General features: G+C 43.5%; 1 protein-coding gene across 1 annotated transcript; it reads right to left on the bottom strand.

The window, feature by feature from the left end:
- Nucleotides 1-1,451: 1,451 nt before the first annotated feature.
- Nucleotides 1,452-22,081, bottom strand: LOC149272805 (ubiquitin carboxyl-terminal hydrolase 19-like). The gene is made up of 25 exons (XM_089506691.1): nucleotides 21,940-22,081; nucleotides 19,842-19,970; nucleotides 19,463-19,599; nucleotides 18,906-19,358; nucleotides 17,656-17,893; nucleotides 16,573-16,729; nucleotides 16,174-16,245; nucleotides 15,941-16,056; nucleotides 15,246-15,454; nucleotides 14,771-14,960; nucleotides 14,515-14,648; nucleotides 14,229-14,387; nucleotides 14,020-14,130; nucleotides 13,636-13,746; nucleotides 13,444-13,545; nucleotides 12,946-13,086; nucleotides 12,348-12,466; nucleotides 11,970-12,107; nucleotides 11,499-11,857; nucleotides 11,181-11,291; nucleotides 10,779-10,995; nucleotides 10,110-10,262; nucleotides 9,425-9,588; nucleotides 8,786-8,964; nucleotides 1,452-1,589 (listed from the first exon to the last, which is right to left on the bottom strand). Exons 1-25 carry the CDS (start codon nucleotides 22,079-22,081, stop codon nucleotides 1,452-1,454), a joined length of 4,179 nt encoding a protein of 1,392 aa, XP_089362817.1.
- Between the last annotated feature and the right edge of the window lie 11 nt (nucleotides 22,082-22,092).

Raw genomic sequence — 22,092 nt, 5'->3', positions numbered from 1 at the left:
ATGTAACAAAGAGAGGCAGAACTAAAATATCTTGCTGACCTTGTAATCTCACTTTATTACCTACTCTTTATGAAGCCTCGTTTAGGTGACAGAGCCTTTTCAACAAATTCCCAAATAAGCTTAACACTCGAGTTAATTAAAATGCCAGCATTAAGGTCGCCTATCCCCCAAAAATACATAATCAAAAGCAGTTTATGTTTATGTTAAATTTTAAACACAATTTACCCAAATATTTTTTTCCTTTGTATTAAGGTTTTTACCCCCCCCACCGCAAAAATTAAGGTTCAAGATGACATTTGTCCGAGTGTTTTATTATAGGTTACGGTTTGATAAGGAAACAGAAGACTGTATTAACAGATGTATATTAAAAGAGATGACGGTAATTACATAGCCAAGTGTCTAGAAATAAAGTTTAACCCTCTAAGCACCAGGGAAGCATGCAAAACCTGGTAGGCAAAGCCATGTCACACTCAAAGGGTTAAAAAAACAAAACAAAAAAACAAAAAACACACCCCAAAAATAAATCAGTCGATGGGCTGAGAGTTTTGTGCCGCGCAAGCGCCTTCTGCGAAGGAACACAAACATCTCGATGCTTCCTGCACTAAGGTAACATTTGTATTAAATCAATAGACGACCATTACAACGCGTTTCAACCGCGAGCCGGAGTGCAACGCCACGAAGACGAGAGCTATTTACGTTCAGTGCTACGAAACTTATCCTCTTTGGGTGGTTTTAACGAAGAACACAAGGTTCTCTCCGGAATCGGATCATCAAGGTCGACGTCGGAACGAGGTCATCTTTAATCATCGGAACGTTCATGAGACCTCGCGGCACTGGCTTCCATGTATTCTTTCATGAACCAAAAAAAACCCTAACGTTTTAGTCTTTTTTGCTTAATGCCATCATTATAGAAATCCGGCGTTATCGATGAGCCCCAATCTAGCTATGGGGGGGGGGGGGTGAACGCCGCAGAAAGCACCTCTGACGGCCTGGTATGGATTTGGGCACAAGAGCGCCATGGGTTAGTGTAAGTGATAGGAGGCCGTACAGATTACAAGCACATGGGCAATCAAAATTAACTATTTTCAAGCAGAGTGCATTAGGAGGGGGTCCAAACCACAACATAAAACAAGGTGCATGGGTGCATTAACCCCTACAGTGCTTAACGAGAATACAGTGGCTTTGATGGGCAACCTCTGACACTGCAGAGATTAGGGAGGAATTCCGATACGGTTGCGCAAAAAAACAAAAACCTAATATGGGTGAAAGCAAAAAGGACGGTGGTTTAAGACGTCCTCTCGCAGATCCCATAGGAAAGAAACCAAAATACAAAAAAAAAGCATAAAAATATTCAAAACGCTTTTAAACAGATATTTACAAATGTCCCAGATGTGCGATTCTAAGGACAAAAAGGAGAAAAACAGAGCTTTTCTTGTCTTCCAACGCTGCGGCTAATCCACGTCCTCCATGTTGCTGTAAGAGGTTGCGGGCTCCGCGGGGTGAGAGAAGAGATCGGAAACGGCTCCTGCCGTCATCGGGGGGGCATCGTCTGAGGCGACGTTGGGTCCAAAAGACACCTGGCTCCCTCCCTAGAACGGATTTGAGAGAGAGATTGTTACATCGGATCGTATAAGCCAGGGGTAGGCAATCTTCGGCTGTCCAGATGTTGTGAACTACATTTCCCGTGATGCTTTGCCAGCATTATGACTGTAAGAGCATTATGGGAGATGTAGTCCACAACATCAGGAGAGCCAAAGATTGCCTACCCCTGGTATAAGCGGTTTGAACGGTGCTCAATTAATACAGGGGACACTTCATATGACGTCTGTGTGGACCCTTTAAATTTTCATGGCGCTCCTTTTGCAAAGCCCCCCACATGCATTTGCCCCTTTACCCCACTCCCCAACCATATGCCAAGCAGGAGATGGGTTTGGCTGGACACTTCTCCCTGCGGGCGAGGGTCTATTCATGGACCCCTGTGCACGTGCTCGGCAAGCGCCCCCAATTTATTTCAGTTGACGGAGTTTCCAGCAACCGATTGGCTGCTTGGAGCAGCCAATCAGTGGCAAGAACTGTTGGAACACAGAGGAGGAGGGCAGCTGCAGCATCTATCCTAATGCTATACTTGGATTACCATTTAACAAAGATTTCTATAATGGTCAATGCACCTCAGAGGTCTCACGAGGTCTTTTTCAATGGCCATGAAGAGTCAAGTCAACAGTGAAATCAAAGAGCACTTAACACCCAGACACGGTGTTACTTACTGAATCCCCCGATCATTCCTCGGCCCACCAATGACACCGAGTTCTAGCAAAGTTGACTTATCTTAGTAGACAATCGCCATAATGATGCGAACAATGAGGGGTCAAGCTTTGTAAGAAAACTTATCGATTTTCTCAAAGAAGAGAGAATTCAAGAAGTAGAACAAATTTGTTTTAAGACTTATTGAATTCACGCTCATTGCGGGCAGATTTAACCCCAGATCCATAGAGAATACGGCCCCGTGTCCTTAGCAATGGCCCCGGTGGCGGGTCATCTCGGTAACGGAGAACACGTCTACCTGCGTCGAAGAGCGTTTTAAAGATGAAATCCTGTAAATAAGTCTTTACTCAGACTGCTGCTTTTACATTAAATTTATTCGTTTAAACAAGATATTTTCTTTGTAACGTTACACCGTATATATATATTTTTTAAACGCACCATTTAACACGGCATGAAAAATAGAAGACAGTATTTTAAAACAGTGTTGTGCAGAAAGCTTGGCTTCTTATAAATACAAAATATATATATATATATCAGATCTAATGCCCGTCTGGTGTTAACAGTCAGAAGTTATTGCAAATAGTTTTTTGTTTTTTTAAATAACATTGGACAATCATTCAAACACTCAGCCATCAACCACCACTTGCTACTAAAGGGTTAAGTCTCCCAAAGACAGAAGTTACTGTGCTGTCGCATTGCAACTCCCATCATACGCAGTCATTAAGTTGCAATCCAGAAGGCGGAGATGTTAATTCCTAGGAATGCATGAAATCGCTGCCTCGAACATATTACATGTATGTTCTGAAGCCGACCTTCTCAACAATGTATCTTCCAAAGTCCATTTGAAATACAGATCACGTCAACGTTTGCCCACAAATCATTATCATGTGCGTTTGCTTGTTCCCGAATATATGCAATAGGAGAAGGAAGTATTCAGCATCAAAACCGTACCATATTTACGAGCGTTTGGGCTCGCCGAGACCATTCACACATCTCGCTGCATGAGCGTAAGACTCGATAAGGTTTGGTTTGCCGCAAGACTTCCCGCATCGAGAAATTACTGGACGGTAAGAGCTGAAAGGGTACGTCGAGGGGTTAAATACACAGGGACTACAGCAGGGAATAAAAAAAAAAACGCAAAACAGGACAGCACACTAGGGGTTAACTACAGCGGGTATTTAACTCTAGAATACCATAGAAAGGGCTAAAGAGCAGCATAAGCTCAAACCATGTGGACCCCCCCCATGATAAAAAATATATATATAAAATCACGCTAGGGTTAATTATAGCCGCCACTGGGCCGTGACAGGACACTCGAGGGGTTAAACATAGTGGTGATTCTTTTAATGTAAGAAAACACAGGTTTTATCTAAAATACACACTTTTATATTAAAGTTAGAAGTCTTTCAGCTTTGCGGCCGGAACATCACGTTTTAGAGCATACGGGAGAAGAACGTTAGAACGCGGAGCTTTATAAATAGTTAAAATAATTATGTTCTACCCCTTGATTGGTGGAAATACGGACCCAGGCCAGGTTTACCCTGAAGATATAGCCCGGGGGGGGGGGGGGGGAGGTTAGACGGAGACTGAACACGCGTTCTATAACAATGCTAAGGTGGGAAAGCGTGCGCAGCCAAGAGAACCGGCCCCCGGGCCACACCGTTTATACACATATATGGTAAGGTTCGGCAGGAAAAGAACGCGTCGACAGGCGAACGGCCTTCGGACAACCGGGAAAACAAAAAGTCACGAGACTCCTTCAGCACACGAGTCTCCATCGAAGGAGCCGTAACTCGCCAAGCGCATTCATCACGGGATTTCATTGGATTAATAAATCTTAAATCCCCGGCAATTTAAGAAACGGGGCAAAGAAAAAATAAATTAAAAAAAGATCAAAGCTGGGATTATTTGACACACGTGATATAAAAATTCCCCTCTCTCGCAATACGACATTAACGTCGTCAGACAGGACGCTCTCTAAAATAAATCTCAATACAGCCAGCTTGCTTGCATCGAGTGCTAATTTAAAGAAAGCGCCATTTTTTTTTTCTATTTTGTGATAGAATTACTTGTAAATAATTGCATAAAAAGAACGGGTGAGATATTAACATTTACACATTCATTTTTATAACCAATATGGCTGCTCCGGCTATCCACGCTAAACACATGGGGCAAATTAAGAAGAAAACCCTAAAACTTCTCTACAAGAAGAAAAAGATTTAAAAAATATAAATAAAACAAAGAAAAATCATAGCCGAATAAAAAGGAGACTCCGCTACATGACGCGCCCCACCGGTATACGGAGAACGTATTACTATCCCTGCTTCTTCCAGCAGCCTACAGATGAGGTAGCCGGTCAAACAATACGGCGGCTTAGCCACAACCTATTCTCTACATAGATGATGTCTCTAATGGCTTCCTAACCAACACTCAACTCAAAGAAGGTCTGAGAGAGTGTCCTGGTTTCTCCAAGTCGTTCCTCAGGCTCATTGAGAAAGAAACCTACCCTTACGAGCCTCTCCGGCACCGGCCATACTGCGGGCTACAAAACGTTCAGCAGACCCAGCCATGTCCCTCTCAGAGCATGCGTGACCAGGTGATGCCCTACCGTGTCGGAACGCACGTCAACAGAGTCTGGGTTCCACCACAAGGAGTAAAAGGTCCACCTGCTTCACAACGGAAATTAACGGCGTTCGGAGCTTTTAGGGTATCGACGCCGAACACGTCACGGCTCGCCATGATAATATAGCCATGCGCGAGTTCAGAGAACCACTGAGGGCTTTCCACCCAGAGTACCGGGTTTTCTTTTAGTCCTCCCCTTCCCTTTAAGGTGCTTGGGGGTAAATGCTTAAAACCCCTGCTATAAGTGTTTGAGATAAAGGTGTAGGGACAAAAACTTACATCGATATCACAGCAACGGCTCATCTGCTATCAACGTGGAGGCATTAAATATCACGCGGCTCGGAGGAGCGGATATTAATGCTTCTTGTTGGCTCTTATTTTCTGTGAATAACATGTAAATTGTGGTTTTCCCGGAACGGACGTATCGCTTTGGGTTGGTATCCTGCGAACAGATCACTTTTTTTTTTTTTTTTATTCTCCAAGACATTATTTGCGCACGACCTTGCCCAGTTACATTCAGAGAGATAAAACGATAAACATTACGGCGGTTCCAGGAAAATATTCGGAGCCGGGAGATAGAAAGCGACCATCCTCCGGAATCCACAGAGGGGAAAGCTGTTATTTTTAACGTTATCGGCCTTGGGACTGGTACACGAGGGGGTAGAAAATATTCAGGAAGAAGGCAACAATCGCCGCCACGGTGCCCAGCACAAAATATCGGATGCGGGTTTCGTCGGAGTAGTCCGAAAGCTGGAGGTCGTTGGGGTCGCGGGCGGACTGAGGTCTGAAGCTCCGCCGTAGGTTCGGACGCAGGTGAAGTTCCTCCTCTTCGTCGGCCTCTAGTTCCTGCCAGATCAGAGAAGCCTGCGGTGTGCGGAAACCTGTGTCAGAGCCGTGGGAAGATACACTGCGACGACACAAACTACACACTCATACACACAACACCTTGGAGATCCACGAGCCGCTAACGCCACCAGGAATCGGTTTGGCGGAGGGACTTCTTCCGTCCCCCACCCGGCTATTTCCCTACGAGACGGAGGTCGAGTGATTATTGGCCGTCTAAATAAATAATTCTATTTATTTTTACACTAAAAAGGTTAAATATTCTCCCTTAATGACATCGCATTAAGTGGGTGAAGAACGTACCCTCTGAACAGAGAGCTGATCGGCTTTAACGCGATATCATGGTCTAAGCTCAGGGGTGTCCAACCTGCGGCCCCCCAGCTGCTGCAGGACTACATCCCATACTCCTCTGCCAGGTCCTTAGCTGAAAAAGCATCATGGGAGATGTAGTCCTGCAGCAGCTGGAGGGCCGCAGGTTGGACACCCCTGGTGTAGCTCAATAGATACGGATGCATGAAGCAAAATAAAGATTGCCGTGGGATACTCACATAGTTTTCCTCTCTTTTCAGAACATTTCAGCAATTTTTGTACAGATACTCGTTATAATGAACAATAAATATCTACCATATTATAACAATTTGCGGTTCACTGCATTCAAACATACAAATTATGGATACCCCTCATATTTTATTGATCCGCGCAACCGTGGACCCGCATCTTCTTTACAAAATCACTTGGTTAATCTGATGACATCGCCAATTCGAATGGCGCAAACTGTTCCCAGAGAGCCGATTGGCTGAGGTCATTCAACAGCGCTGTGATGTCAGCAGAGTGCAGCCCATCCCCCACCAAACTCCGCTTAAAGCTTTGAAAGGGTGGCGCGGGGAACCAAAAAGCATTAAAAGGTTACTTGAAAGGGGATAGCGGCGTGCGCAGCGCTCCGTGCTTGTCTTATAAGTATTTCTGGGATGTGATGTCATACTTGCGCTCTTGTACAAAGCCCCCCCTGGGTCAGCAAACATTCCTATGCGACTCTCCAACAAGATGGCATTCATGGGACGCCTGGGAATTAACCCACGCTTTCCTAAACTGCCTAGACAGCCGCAAGAGCCGTTTCGGAATAACCTCCTGCAGAACCCCAACCATGCGTTTACAAAGAGGACCCCGCAAAAATGCGAAAAGGGACCCTCAACTATCACATGCATTAAAGTGCATATAAAGGATGGAGATTCCCTTTAAATATGGCGGGTCCAGAAAAAACTGCCCTCCTCTGCAATCCATAACGGTCTCACCCATCACCGACCTCCTGATACATTCTGCCAGCCCGTCTTCGACCAAAAACCTAACGACGGTTGATCCGTACTGGAGATCATGAATACAACCAGTGAAAAAAAAACCTACAGGGCCACCCCGCTTCCAGAGATCGCATTTACCAGTAATGACTACTCATCTAAAGTGTTCAGGCGCGTCCCACCGCATCAAGGTCAAGAGCGTAATAAAGGACTGAGAGTTCCTCCGATATTCGCTAATGTCATTTGAGCGGCGGCTGCCAAAACGCAAATAGCTTTCTATTTTCAATTACGTCAAGGAAAATAAAAGAATTGATCCATAAAAATGCACCGAAATCAGCAGCTGCAGATAGTCCCCGGGAAAATGAACGCAGTTTATACGCAGTATTCCGTGGAACGAGCGTTTGGAGGAACTCGCACCGGATACATTGAGACAACCTAAAGCTCCTTAGGCTACGGAGAGGTACAAGAGCCTAGAAATATAGTAATAATAAAAAGATACTAGGAATCGGCTGTAATCAATTTTATGGCTCGCTAGCCAAGTACAGGACGATCTATACGCTGCCTCATATACAGTAGACAGCTATAAATAAATAAAAAGAAAATTAATGCAAAAAATATATATTATAATCTAATCTATTAAATTCTAATCTCTCCAGGCCTGTTCATTATAAAAGATTTTATTACAATACAATAGCTATTGTGAGTTGGGTCACCTTATCTAGGTAGTGGCATTGCGGTCCAAAATGCGTACCAGCCAACATTCCTAATGCTCATGATCCAGTCCACACGATCGCCAATACAAACAAAATCCAAAATTATAAAAATAAACGGTGTATATTTTCAGACCGATGTCTTTTCTCTTCCAAGCCTGAAGAAGAATATACATTTTTGGAATTGAACCAACGCATTTTTAACAGTTAAGAGTAGACTCTGGCGCCCAGAGCGTCCCAAAACATTTTATTTTCTTGGCATTTCCCAGCAAGCTTGAAAATTGTGAGATGCCCTCAAATCCTATTGTACATATATCCAAGAACCATTCAAACCACGCAAAACACAAGTATTGGAAATCTAGCCACTCGATTTGTATGGCCTTCATCAACCTATTTTACATTCTTTCCCAAAGCCCACCACCGCTCAGCCTTCTCTAAACTCCACTGTCCACACAAAAAAAAGCACAAAACATCCCATTATTTATTCCCAAACTCTGACCTTTCAACGACACATCACCTGCACGTTATGCGATTACCGCAGAACCATAACACGCACGATTGTCTGAACTTCCATAAACTGTTCTGGGAGCGTTTGCAGGAAAAAAAGAGGTCAGAGGTATCAGAATCTCCATTATTATGGTTTCTACTCTGTTGAACATTCCGATATTTATTGCCCAAATCATCAAATTCAGATCTAACCGGTTTACATACTATCTGACTTGTAACATAGGATATGCTGGCAGAAGCGGTACGTCACGTCTGATTTTCACCAAAAGCAGTGAAAGAAACGGAATAATGTAGCAAGTGCAGCTACGTCAGCTGGTGTCTTCTGGAAGAAGACGATGGCCACCCAGTTGTGGGTTAAATTGGACAACTTTGTGAAAGAAGGAGAGAAAAAAAAAAAAAAAAAAATCACAAGAACTAGGATAACAGTTTCGTACCACCTGCCTTTAGACAGGTATAGGTAAAAATTCCAAAATAATCATTTTCTTCAGCACGTGAACGCCAATTATCTCATTTATGAACAACCCCCTGCGGCACTAATTCTCTGCTCACCTGACTCACAGAGCTGTCAGCAGATGCCCCCGTATCAGTTCTTCGATCCGTTGGACGTCCCCGCGTAGGTCTCTCCACAGGCGAGTTGCGTCTTCTATAGAAGAGCACGTACGCGTATCGGGTCACCACCTGACTCTCATCTACAGTGGTCACCGTACTGTCGTCAAACAACCTCCAGCCTGAGAAGACAAGTCAACGCGAGGAGGTTAAAAGCCGGCAAGTTCTGTTGTCTGACGCGTTTAGACAAAGTTTGCACAAAAGGATGGTTTTTTGTTGTTTTTTTTTTTAACGGCAACAGAAAAAAAACCAAGAAATTAAACAAGAACCAAGAATGGAATTTTGTAAACAGAGTTTTTAATATTCTTCTTAATACTTTAAACAGACTTTTGTTTTAAGGTTCCATTTAAATTATTTACCTTGAAGAACACAACTAAGTCAGCTAGGGGATCGGTTATTTGGGTTATACCCGAGCTGGCTGCTTGGGATAAGTCAAACAGAGACCTCGTGGCTTAACGAACAGACCCTAGAAATGTTGTTAAAGGAGGATAACTCTGGGGTTGTCCCTTTAATAGAGAAGAACCACAAGAGACCTGAAATCATCAACATTCTCCCCCGTATTTAAAAAGGTTTGTTACGTACCCACGTCGCTGCGTTGGCTGTTTTTATCATTGGGAAGCCTGGCGTAAGCCGTGTAGTGTCCTCCAATCATACCCCCGTAATGATTAATCACAGCATAGAGGTCATAAATAGGTTGCTGGTGGTCCTCTTTTTGTCCAATACAAAACGTACTTAAGTCCAGATTCCTGAAATAAATGACATCATTGATCATTCATAGATCTTTTCAGCACCTTTTTAAAAACGGACACAAGCACAAATATCTCCCACTTCCCCATTCATTTATTTATTTGCTACATACTGTACTTTTTCCCCTGTTAATACCAGATTTTTCACAACAGATCCCTAATTCTTTATTTTGTGCTGTACCATAGAGTGTGATGTCATCGTGAGCTTTAAAATTCACACACATTCCGTGACGGCTCTAACCAGATGACCACCGTAATAAAAACGTGATCTATTGGTCCACCTGCCATGCGTGGCGTAGAACCAACGGCAGGTCATTTAATAACCAGTACAATTAAAAGGTTTTTAGGGAGAATTACAAAAAAAAAAATAAGATTCTACCAGAGACAGTAAACTAACTTAGTGATGAAGTAAGCATATGGTGGGCTATTTATAAATATATATATATTGACTAGCTTATTCTTAAAATAAGACTGGGCAGAGATTATACTATTGTTCAGGAGAGCTGTTACAAGGTCCTCACCTGACGGGGAAATCCACCATATCGTTAATCTTGTCTCTCCAGATAAACGTGCGGAAGGAGAAGCGCTTGAGCTGGATGATCAGAATGTTCGGGAGCCTCCAGAGCATCAGCTGTTTGGACGCCTCTCTGTGCTGGTTACATTTGGGGCAGTACCTAGATTACAAGAACCACGAAAGGAACATAAAAGGTCATCACGCAGCATGGAGAAGAATCAGATTCAAAATGGCATGGTTTTTAGTTTTGTACAGATAAGTACATGATTTGTGGAAATTAAACGATGGGTGTCTGGTGACAATTACTCAGGACACTGCCACGGAGCTTAATACACGGCATGTGTTCAACATGGCAGACCGGTCTCAGTCCTACCTTTGGGGGGTGAAAGCACCGTGTTTCGGGAGGGTTGTAGGTAAGAATAAGTTGAATAGCAGCAAGTTTCCAGAACAACAATGGCCGACACAGCAACTGGAGGAACTCCAAATGCAGATCACTACCCATTATATTGGCTATAAGCATGGATTTGCAGACACTCGGGTGTTTTCCCATTAGCTGGAGCTCTAATCTAAGCTTAGTTTTTTGGGAGGGTATTGTTATGCCAGTAGGATGTATCATAAGTGCATCCCTTGAAAATTCCATTGAAGATTCAGGTCTCCATATCCCCAGATAGCTCACCATGCTTCTTCGGGGGCCAAGACCTCAGGCTTAGTAAATAGATTGAGGCATTGCTCCAGCGTAAAGAGCCCAGCCCTAGCAGCTTCACTGGCCGATCCCGGATCCTCTTCATACTCCAGTTCCTTGGACTCAACTAGAACGAACTCCTTCATTCGCTCGTTGTTCTTCCAGACTAGAGCAAGTGAGCAGTCATCACTCAAATCCAGCAGCGCATCACCTGCAGTATGCGTAGATCACGTTAAAAAGGCTACGTCCCCCCCCCCAGAGTCAACCATATAACATCTGTCAATCTTGGGAAGCAGATACAAAAGTAGTTGCCAACAGATATGTCGGCTTGTACCATATACCTTTAAGAATAAACTATCACTACTTTAAAGGTGCTGTTCCACCTACGGTACCCACCTTTATCTTCTAGCTTAACTTCTTTGTTGGATGAATCAATAAGGTTGATGTAGAACTGGGAGGCATTAGAATTAGGGGACTCTGTGGACTGTTGGTAACCCGGGACAGCAGCTGAAAAAAAATGAAGACGTTTAGCTCCTTCAAGGATAAGATAACGTCGCTTCGCCATGAGATGTATAGGCCATTATGTAAACAGTGGAGGCTTTACTGGATTTGTTTGAACAATCAGAACTTTACATTTACACATTGTCTTGTAAATACAGTTTAAAATCAGCAAAAAAAATCATGGCTTTACATGAAATCTGGAACAAATAATACCTTCAGGCTTTAGTGATTTTTCATATGATGTCTCCTTCTCACCCCCCTCTGTCTCTGTCAGCGTCTCTGCGGGATGCTCAGAGAAACCAGAGTCTGTGCTATGCAGAGAATGTCTATCCACAGTCTTTCCTTGGACCGCAGTGGGTTCTTCCGAATTTGGATGAAGTGCAAGAGATTGTGGATCAGCATGGGGGTCTGGCTGCGGCTGGCAGTCTCTGTTATCCTCACCGGCCTCTCCTGAGCAGGTGAAGCTGGAATGCGCCGTTAAATCCGGCTTCTCGGGACTCAGTGGTTGAGGAGGGTGATCTGGAGAAGTCCTTCCATGGAGGAACGGTGGCTGGAACACATTTACAGAATACCTTTGAGAACAAAAACGAGAATTTAAATGCAAGATTCAGCAGTTGGAGACAATTGTTGGAGTTCTTCTGAAAGCAGAACAGCGTCGGTTCTGTTACTCAGGGACAGACGGACCTTGCGTAGCCCTCTAGGAGCTGAGTGAGGCGAGAATACGTCAGCCGGGACTCTGGGACGCTGATGAGGAATGGATACCCGATGTTCTCTGGTCGGCAGGCAGCTTTATGGTCAGGCCAGTGCAACTTCTGACAGTTCCTACAGGGAAAGAGCATTAGCAAGAATCAATGTTATTCTGTATCAATAACTCAGGACACATAGCGACAAAAGGAAATGTAGTTAACTAAGGGGGAAAAAAAAAATAAAAAAGATAACTGCACCCAAAAACGTTATTTAGGTGATTTCATTTGTTGTACATATGTAACCATATTTTGTGCAAAATTACCCTTAACCTACTAGACCACACTTCTTACAGAGAAGCTAAGAAAGGGCACTTACTGGTTGCAATACCCCACACGGTAGCACCGAGTACACCGCTTCAGCTTTTCTTCTTCCGACACCTGCTTCTTCTGGCAAGCCGCGCACTTTGTGATTGGGATGTTGGTTACCTGGGGTCGCTGCACACGAGGAAGATGAGGACAACGGTAAAATACCGACTTCAGAACATCAGTGGAACATAGAGCAATAACATTCAAGATCAATAGCAACGCCACAATCTGCATGTAAACTGTTAAAAGCCATTAAATTAGCAAACATGTTCTTCAGTCTCCTTTAAGGGAAACCTTCTGACACCTTCTAAAGACTATATGTGTTCCCTCATACCACACCGACCAAGCCTAGAGTTACCCTCTCCGACAAACCAAGTCAAGACTAAAGAAAGGTATTGTTAAATTAACATCTTCCACAATAGAATAGGAGAGACAATTAAAAGTGAGAGATTGCAGGAGATAATGGTGAAGAATCTAAACAGGATACTGCATGCTAACTTTTCAAACATCTAGCGAAGCTTTGTGTCTTGTATGTTTCGAAGGGATTGCTTAAATCAAACATACCTTCTAAAGAAGTTAAACTTAATAATGAATTCTGGGGTTCATACCTGCTGGACTTGAAGCACAACCACTCGTTCCTTGGCCAGTTCCACGGAGAGCAGCTCGAAACAGAAGAGCAAGTCTGAGGGGGAGACAGAGTCCAAGGAGCACGACGGTCTAAATATGCGGTGGAAACGATTCTTCGCCACCTGCGGCAACACCAGAGAAGAGCGAGTGATAATCGGCAAGAGACGAGTTGATATTACTACAACGGCCTAGTGTTTGGATACGATTATTTGTATGTGCCAGTTCTTCAATAGCAGAAAATGAGCCACACAAGACAGGTTACCAGTAGCACACGACTCGTCACTGATATTTAAGAAGTCAAGATTAAATTATTAGAGATGGCAGCAGGCCTAGCTTGTCACCTCAGCAATGTAAGGAAAGTTCTCACCGTATAGAAATCCTAGCAAGACGAGGAATTTAACCTGCCTGACTGGGATAAGCTCTTGATGAGCCAGGCTCCCCCCCCCCCCCAAATAAAAATTACCAGACCAACTTCTCACCTCCGCCAACCTCAGATTTTCAGTCTTCACCCTGACACTTTGAGAGATGGATCCAAGAACATCAGCCGCGCAGGAGTTTTCCTTACTTATACTAACCAAGAACTAGGGAAGAGACGCAAGGGGTTAAAAATGTATGTTGGCGGAATGTTGTTAAATCGATTCCGACGAAACGATAAGTAAAACAAGAATTACCTTCACGGGTTTTTTGTGAGGTTCCTTGGCAAAATAGTACACGGTTAATACCTTCTGCTTCTGGGGTAGGGGAACGGGCAGATACAGGAAAGGGTCAAATGTAATGGAGACCTGAAGAAGATGGACGTTTAAATGAGTTTTTATTAGGGTTACAAAATGTATTTTCTTGACACAGCTCTGTGCAAATGATGTATTATATCATATAAAAGATCATTTTCTAAGTTAGGTTTATTTGTTCCATTGAGAAGTTTAAGCAAATAGGAATAAACAGTAAAATTACTTTCCTAATATTTTGGAACAATGTATTACATTTTACTTTTGAAGGAAAGAAACAAGCTCTGGATTTCAACTGTGAGATCTGGTTTAAAAACCAGAAGCCCTCACCTTAGCACAGACTGGGCAAACCAGCTTCGACTTGTATTGACCTTGGAACAAATCCACCACAAACGAGTCGTTCCTCATCTTGTGTCGTAGCCAAGCTTCGTCTGCCACTTCCTGACCAGAGAACGCAGGACAGGGTTAACACATCACAGTCAAGGGCATTTATCACTTAAAGAGTTATACCATGATAACCATTATAGGAAGAATTATACCTCGTCGGGTCTCCCGTCCGAATCCACTGTCTCGGTGTATGGCTTATTTTGAATCCTGTTTAGATCTTCATGGAGTCCATCGAGCAGAAAAGCCATGAACTCCTGGGCATCGTGCTGCGCGTAACCCGTGAACTGACTCGCTTTGCTTGCAACTATCGCCTGTATGGGGGGGGGGGGCACAGATTTTAATTCTGCGATTTACATACTGTAAGGATTACATTAAAAGCCCGGCACCGATCAGCTGTCACAACTATATGAAGTGTAAGCAGACAGGTATTGTAGATACCTTGAGTTTCGATGGCTGAAAGGCATGATGAGTCCCTTTCCAAAGGGCACTTAACAACACCGCAAAACTAACTGCTAGGCGGCCATTGGTTCCGAGCGGATTGTTGCAGTTTATGTCCGATTCAAAAGAACGGTCTATTGAAAAGTAAAAAAACGAAACAATTTAAAAGAAAAAATAGCGAATATAAGGCTTAAAGTCTCAAAACACTGGCTGATTGTGTTCAGGTCTTTTAAGCAAGGTGTGAGGTGGCTGTTACCTTGGAAGTAGTCCCTCAGCTCCCGGGTGTTAGAAAGAGACTGTATCACGCTGTTCATGAAACAGGTATTACCCAGGTTAACCAGACCGGTAAATCCTGGAAGACACACTCGTTTCTCCTCTTCTTCCTGGACGCTCTCGCTGCTTACAGAGCTGTGCGTCATCGGAGGCACCATGCACGTTGGCTTAGCCTGAGAAAAGAAGGCTGGATTTAAAGGGGTTGCGTTGGGCCAAGACAGCTGTAGGAATAATCGTGTATTTCCAGGTATTATGATTCTGCTCTTGGGGGATAGATAACCCATTTCAGTATACAATTCTAGCTGGATATGCCATTCTGATCATGTCTTGCAATGGCCAAACTGGGATCAAAATGATTATCCCATCAGCCTAGTGGCCCAGCAGGCATTTGACCAAGCACCCAGTGGTCAGTCCAGTAACATATTTCACCCCAACACAATCAAAGCTTAAAATCTTACTGATGCCATGAGCTGCTCTGATTTTACAGTCACGTGTTCGGCAGTTGTTCTTGATGAAACCTTATCCAGGGTCGTATCCTGGGGTTTCTCCTTCTCTACTGCCCTGGCCTCCTCTTTGTTGGATAAAGGATGCTGATTACTCCCAGGCTGGGTTTTGTCGAGGGGAGAAGGGCCTGAAGGCATGGCCACCTTCGCACCACCCACTGCACCTTAAAAAGGGGGAGAGACGTTTCTGTTTAGCAACAGACATTTTTAATGCGATATCTACATAAACAAGGAATCTTCCGGTTCTGTTCCAGATATGAACTTTCTGACATGTGGGATGGGACTTTTAATCCCTGAGTGTTAAAGTAGTGCGATGACTCCACCCACCAATGAAACTGCCTGCCCACTGCCACGCCCAAGAGGAACAGGAAGGACAGCATGCTACAGATTCTGTTACCACGTGTTGTCAGATTACTGAGAAAATATACATTTGTCCTGTGGAAGGCGACATCTGCAGTCTGATTTGGCTTCATTAGCACAGTATCAAAGAAAACTGAATAGTTAAGCTAGAAAAAAAATGGCATGTTTCAATAGGAAATTAGATTTACCAAGAGATTATGCTCAGGGCAAACCCGTGACATCCCAAAAGAGTTTAGATGTTGTCTAAAAAACGTTTAGTTTACTCAAAAGATAGAATTCAGGGTGCAGACCTTGTGCAGCGGGGGCCTCCAATCCCCCCCATCTCTGGCACTGTTTCTTCTGCAAGGAAATATCAATCCGAGAGCCCGTGAAATTGTATCGGCATAAATCGGGTTCTATAAGGTTCCTGGAATGCAGTAGAAGGTGGAGAAACCCAGGTCAGATGCAAACACTTTCAAGGGGATTTGGAGAACGTTTGTCAACATCTCATGAGACATTAAAAAAAAAAAAAAGTCTTCCTTACCGGAGTTTCACTTGCCACCTAAACACAGTATCAGGTCCGCAGCCGGGATGGAGCCTCAGGAAACTTGGATCGCTACAAAAACACATGTTATTCTTACTACAGCATCCACCAAACCACAAAGGAACTCAACAAATCTTAACAATGCAGAACCTCTGGATATTTGAATTCAGAATTATAGCAAATAAAGTATAAACTTTGTAGAAGGATATAAAGAGATTTTAAAACCTAATCTAATGGTGACTTTAGTATTAATCTTACATCAGGAAGACAGATGTACAAAAAAAATGAAAAAAATTACGAGGCACAATTTGGGGAACAGGTCTGAAGCCATTGAAGGTCTTTATAGCGGCTTGGAAGGACTTATGTGTTTATCCATCTTTCCTCGGCCCAGATTCATACCTTGTCTGAAAGACCAGGGTGAAATCCTGTTCTCGAAATAGCACTCGAGAAGTTTGTTTGCAGATCTCCTTCACGTACACGTGGACCACCACTACGTCGTTACCCTTCTCGTAGAAATCATTTTTCACAAACGTCAGGTTCACCATCGGCTCCGGATCTAAACCAAAAAGAAAGAAAAATATCCCGTAAAGGCAGAAAATCAATCACACAGCATGCTGTAACTTTAAGCTAAAGTTGAAAGAAAACCTGCAATTATTTTTTCTATTTTGTCCTCTAAAGTATAGAAAAACAAAGATGTCAGAGGTTCTAGTACCTAAACTAATGATTGTCCATCCCATGGGGTGTTCATTCTTCAGGTCTCCAAAAAATATAAAAGTTCCGCTTCCGATACCATCAATTAGATTAACAATCCCCAATCCATGCCTTATATTATATAAAAACATTCAGAGCGGCTTACCTGGAAAAAAGGGGCTCAAACTGCAGACCGAGGAACAGGACATAATATTCCAGAACTAAGACAGATTCCTCCAACTACCAAAACATCAGTCTTTAAATTCTTAACGTGCCCCCATTTACAAAAAGACAATTATAACTCAAGAGAACGTAAAAGGGATATAATAATAATAAATGTAATTTGCTCTTCAGGCCCTCAAGAAAGTCACGCAGCTTGTAACACAATCCGAGAAGGGACATGACTGGGGGTGGGGGGGGAACCGTAACCTTTTCGGCTAAATCCATCTGCGACACGAGGTGATTCGTGATCAAGGGCAGACGTCTGAAAAACCAGCGACAACACAGCCACCCCGGTGTTGATATGCACATCAAGCAGTGTGGTACATTTACTACGTTGTATATCAATAAATAATAGTTTAGCATATTGCTATTTTTTAATTAATCATGCATTTACACTATTGTGTACTGTGCTACAGGGGAGGAATAATCATTACATAGATTTATGTTAGATTTGTACATTACCTTCAGCTGAATCCTCCAGAAAAAACGCGTTAGAAGAATCCGCTCTGTGCGCTGAATGAATATATTGATGGGTCGTGGTTAACGATGGCGGTCTCGGGAAGGTCTTACCGACTTCTTCTTTATCCTCGAGTGGCTCAGTTATAGGGAGGTCCTGTTGTCGTTCACGGTCTTCTTCCGGGTTCGCTGTGGGGACTTCTTCACATGGCTGGACAAGTTCAGCATCCAGGTCGACCTGCATAGAGGTGTCGGTGGCAGAGGAAGACACCGGATGCATGGGCGTTTTAGCCGATTGTAGCAGCAGCTTGTGATCTGGAAGGCGCTTTTTTGCCTCATTTGAAACACAGGGCTTTATAGAACAAAACAAAACAAAAACTCACATTAACCCACCACAAAATATGCATTTTCCAATTCTGGGAGATTTAAAAAAACAATATCTGCATTCAAGCCATAGCAACGCACTAACACCATGGCCTCTCCTGCTTCACCGTACAAAAGAGGTTAAAATATTCCATCAAAGACTAAGGAGCTTGCAGAGCGACTTCTTCGGTGAAAATTACCTAGCAGGATTTTGGGTCCAAATCATACATTATTCGTGATACACAGTCCGTATTCTAACTGTGGTTATTGTATCTGCCCCATAAAACATAGGCTACTATATGTTGCCTAAGCAGCTGAAATGTACATTTGGTAACCAGAGCTTGCAGCTGTATACGCCGACGGCTAATTTTAGACCCGCAAGCCCCAAGCACCTCCTAACATGTTTACTGCGGGACCCTTCTGAACCACCGCAGGACTGTTCTGGGGAGTATAAGAAAAATACGGCATTTAGAAAAGGAACCGAATGGTAATTTTGAATGTATTTAACAGTGAAACGTTCCGAGGTATTGTATCGGGAAGAAGGGCTGAAAATATCCCATTAAGGATTTGAGCTGCAATATGCAGTTGTCAAACAAGGCTGGATTTATACAATTCATTGTAAGTGGTGTGAGACAAGAAAAGCATCTGAACAATGCTAAAGAGACCTCCCGCTGTCACCAGGGATAGAATGGGGAAAAGCTTATTACTGGCACTGGATCAGAAGTTGATGGTCTCTTGCAAAAACCTAAATAATAACTTAAAAATTGATGGTGATGGGGGATGTTAGGTTAGAAATACTATAAATACTAAATGGCCAAAATCGCACTCACAAGTATGAACCAACAGCCGGCGGGACTCAAACTAAACAGGAGCTGGAGGCTCGTTTTGCCGGGGGGGGGGGGGGGGGGCATCATTTGCTTGCTGAAACATGCATGTAGGGTTTATAAAACAGAACTAAAATGGTTAATAAATTCAACATAAACAATATGATTAACGCTCACCTGGTCTCCTTTGGCATTGTGTTGTTCCACACTAGCAGCTATGGGTTTCTGTGCTGTTGGGGTGTCCGCGCAGTGGATTCGATCTATCCTTTTGCTTTGACCTTTAACACACTTCGAGCCGTCCTCGGAGCTGGCAGTTTTCTGGCTCCGAGGACTGGCTTCCCTTACGGACGCTGCCCCGGGGGATCTGTGAAGTCCACCTTTTCTCCCCTGTATCCCGCTTTGCCCGGCAGACGATGGCGTGTTTTTCCTCGCATGGCTGTTATCCGCTCCAGCGCTTGAATCGTCCTGGCCTCGTCTTGTGCTTCTGAGATCTGGCTTACTACTGCGGGTCTCCACGGACTCAGACCGATCAGAGGCTTTTGCCGTTAATCTTAACGATGCTTTAGATCTCTCATTCTTTTTTGGGATAGTGGTCTTGACCTGTTCCTTCAAGATATCTTTTTTCTTCTTCTACGCAAAAAAAAACCCCAAACCCAAACATGTAAGATGAGCAGGTCCAGATATACGACGGCGCAGCAATTCTTTTTATTTCAACCAAATAGTAAAAGTTTTACCTGTAGAGACGGCCATTTGTTCAGTGGAATTTTTTTCTGCAGTATAAGCTGCAAGAAGTTCCCTTTTTCTTTATACTGCAATTTACTACAAGAGCCTTCGATTTCTTCGTGAAAGCAGCAGCTCCATTGACGCCCTTCTGCAAGAAGAATAAGCCCCCAAATGTGCGAGGGGGTACAGTCTTAGTGTTGTTCCTAGCCCTGGCTTAAGGAATGAACAGAGTTTTCATATAAATATATATGGACTTAAATGTATACGAGTTTTATTTGAATCTCCTGTCCATTTCTGAAATGGAAATCCAAACTGCTAGCTCATAAACTTCTAGCCATCCATGCTGGGAAAATGAGACATCGCTAGCTCACCGGACCAGCCGACAATTACCTGGAAAGTTGATAACGCAGTCTGTGTCGGTAAATTCGGCATCAACGTCTTCGATGTTTAATGCTCCGGACCCGGTATTCAGCTTCACGATAACCTCATCTGAATTTTGCTTCCAGTCAATAAGCATTTCTAGGTACGACAATAGAAAACGGCGTTAGAGGGTCAATGAATAAAGTTAAAAACGTACCACCATGTTCTGAACAACAGTACAACTCCATCGATTTCAAAGAGATAATTTACTACGTGTACCCGCAGAGCGGGAGCCCTTCGTAAATACAACGCAAGACCAATGTAGGGCAGAAGACAGGGCAATTGCCCCAATTGCAACAGAAAACTAATTACCCCAGACAGATTATAGAAATTCGTTATTCTACTAAAGGTACACTATTGCTCATAAATTTGGGGTCACTTAAAAATGTCCTTTCTTCTTTGTCCATTCAAATAACATCAAATGGATCAGACGGGGTTAAAGTTGTAAACGACTATTGTAGCTGGAAACGGCTAATTTTTAATGGAATCTCTTCGTAGGTGTACAGCGGCCCCTTATCACTCCCATCACTCCTGCGTTCCAATGGCCCCTTATCACTCCCATCACTCCTGCGTTCCAATGGCCCCTTATCACTCCCATCACTCCTGCGTTCCAATGGCCCTTTATCACTCCCATCACTCCTGCGTTCCAATGGCCCTTTATCACTCCCATCACTCCTGCGTTCCAATGGCATGTTGTGTTCCCTGATCCAAGTTTAAAAGCCTGATCGTTATAAAACTCTTTTGTGATTATGTTACAGTGAGAAAGTTCCTAGTTTTCCATGAAAACAGCTCATTGACTCCAAACCTTTGAACGATAGTTTGTCCCCAGCATAAAATTGAAAATAGCCATAACATCCTTGGCAAGATCACAAGAGCCCATTACTGCTCTGCATTATAGTATACAACTTACCCTAAAGCCTTATATAGGATTGACCCACGGAAATGAACATGGGCTATAAAGCAGGTATTGCAGGAGTCGGGGGACACATGCTGATGTCGCATAGCAATACATTATTTATAACACACTTGAAGAATAATGGACTGCAACAGCCCTTCTAACACCGCCATACATAAACTACTGCCCAGTCCTGCTATTATTATGCCCCTTTAAATTCAATTCAGGCAAAAAAAAGCAAAAAGAAGATAAAATACAATTATGAGGTTGTCTGCCTTTTACAGAACAAAATCTGTTCAACTGGTCAAAATTACTGCGCATGAAGTCAAATGCTTGTCTAATCAGAAAGGAGCAAACATATGTAAAAGATGGTCTCAAATTAATCGGATTTCTCAGACATCAAAGCGTTGTGTACATAAGAAAGCCATGGGAATGGTAATTCATGGTACAAAGTTCAGGATGACGATGGCTGAACGGTACAACGTGGGTGGCCGGGCAACTGCATTACCGGCCATGCTTAGCGAATTGGTCCTACCCCTAAGATGACTCTCCTGGTTTAGTTCTGCATTTACAAAGCAGAACAAGAAAAAAAGGCCACGTGACGAGCTCTACCGTATAACACCTGCATCTGTGATGCTCACTTATATGCACTGATCGACATTTTAACACGGAGGGCGACATGCCACCAAGTAGGGGACAGTTTATTGTCACAGGGAGCCTCTGATTGAAGAAGACAATCAGTGGCTGGAAATCACGTCTACAGAAACCAAGAGGAGAGCTATTGATACAGGAGGTAGATGTAAATGGTACCAGCAGCGAGCTGACTGGTGGAAAATGGGGGGGGGGGGGATTTGAAGGGAAAGGAGACAAATGCATATTGAGAAATTCTGCAGGACCCCATTATATTTGCATAGGGGGGACACCACATCAATTTAAAGGGACCTCTCAGCTATCGCATGCATTTAAGCTCAGATAATGGCTGGAGTGTCCCTTTAACCAGACCTTACGACCTTTTATTCAATAGAATGCATTTTCCAAACCAGAGGCTAAAAAGCTTAATAACGCCAATCCAGAGAAGTAACAAAGTGTCAGCCAACCAGAAGTAACATTCTGTATTTTTCACAACAATAAACAGCGTTAGGAAATGTTTATTTATCAGACACTGATAACCACCTTTCTTGGGCTCGCTGACGATGGCCGCCCGGCTCTCTTTGCTCTCCTGATTAACTCTGTCCTTCTGTTTCTTCTTATTAACGGCATCTTCGTTTCCGCGGGTCCCTCTCCTCTGGCCGGTGCCCTCGGCAGACTGCGACATCTTCTGCCTCT

Source organism: Sceloporus occidentalis, unplaced genomic scaffold (genome assembly GCF_023333645.1).
Source record: "Sceloporus occidentalis isolate IW3139 unplaced genomic scaffold, rSceOcc1.0.p SCAF_416, whole genome shotgun sequence".
Classification (NCBI taxonomy): Eukaryota; Metazoa; Chordata; class Lepidosauria; order Squamata; family Phrynosomatidae; genus Sceloporus; species Sceloporus occidentalis.
The sequence above is the reverse complement of the archived record's forward strand: the minus strand, read 5'-3'. Positions and strand labels throughout refer to the sequence as shown.

What these genes read in the sequence shown, in the direction of transcription:
- LOC149272805 (XM_089506691.1), bottom strand. Translation starts at nt 22,081, where the DNA reads ATGTCGCAGTCTGCCGAGGGCACCGGCCAGAGGAGAGGGACCCGCGGA. An exon ending in TTCAGCCATCGAAACTCAAG is followed by an intron (nt 14,388 to 14,514) that starts GTATCTACAATA and finishes CCCCCCATACAG; the next exon opens with GCGATAGTTGCAAGCAAAGC. An exon ending in CAGCCAACGCAGCGACGTGG is followed by an intron (nt 8,965 to 9,424) that starts GTACGTAACAAA and finishes TTGTCTTCTCAG; the next exon opens with GCTGGAGGTTGTTTGACGAC.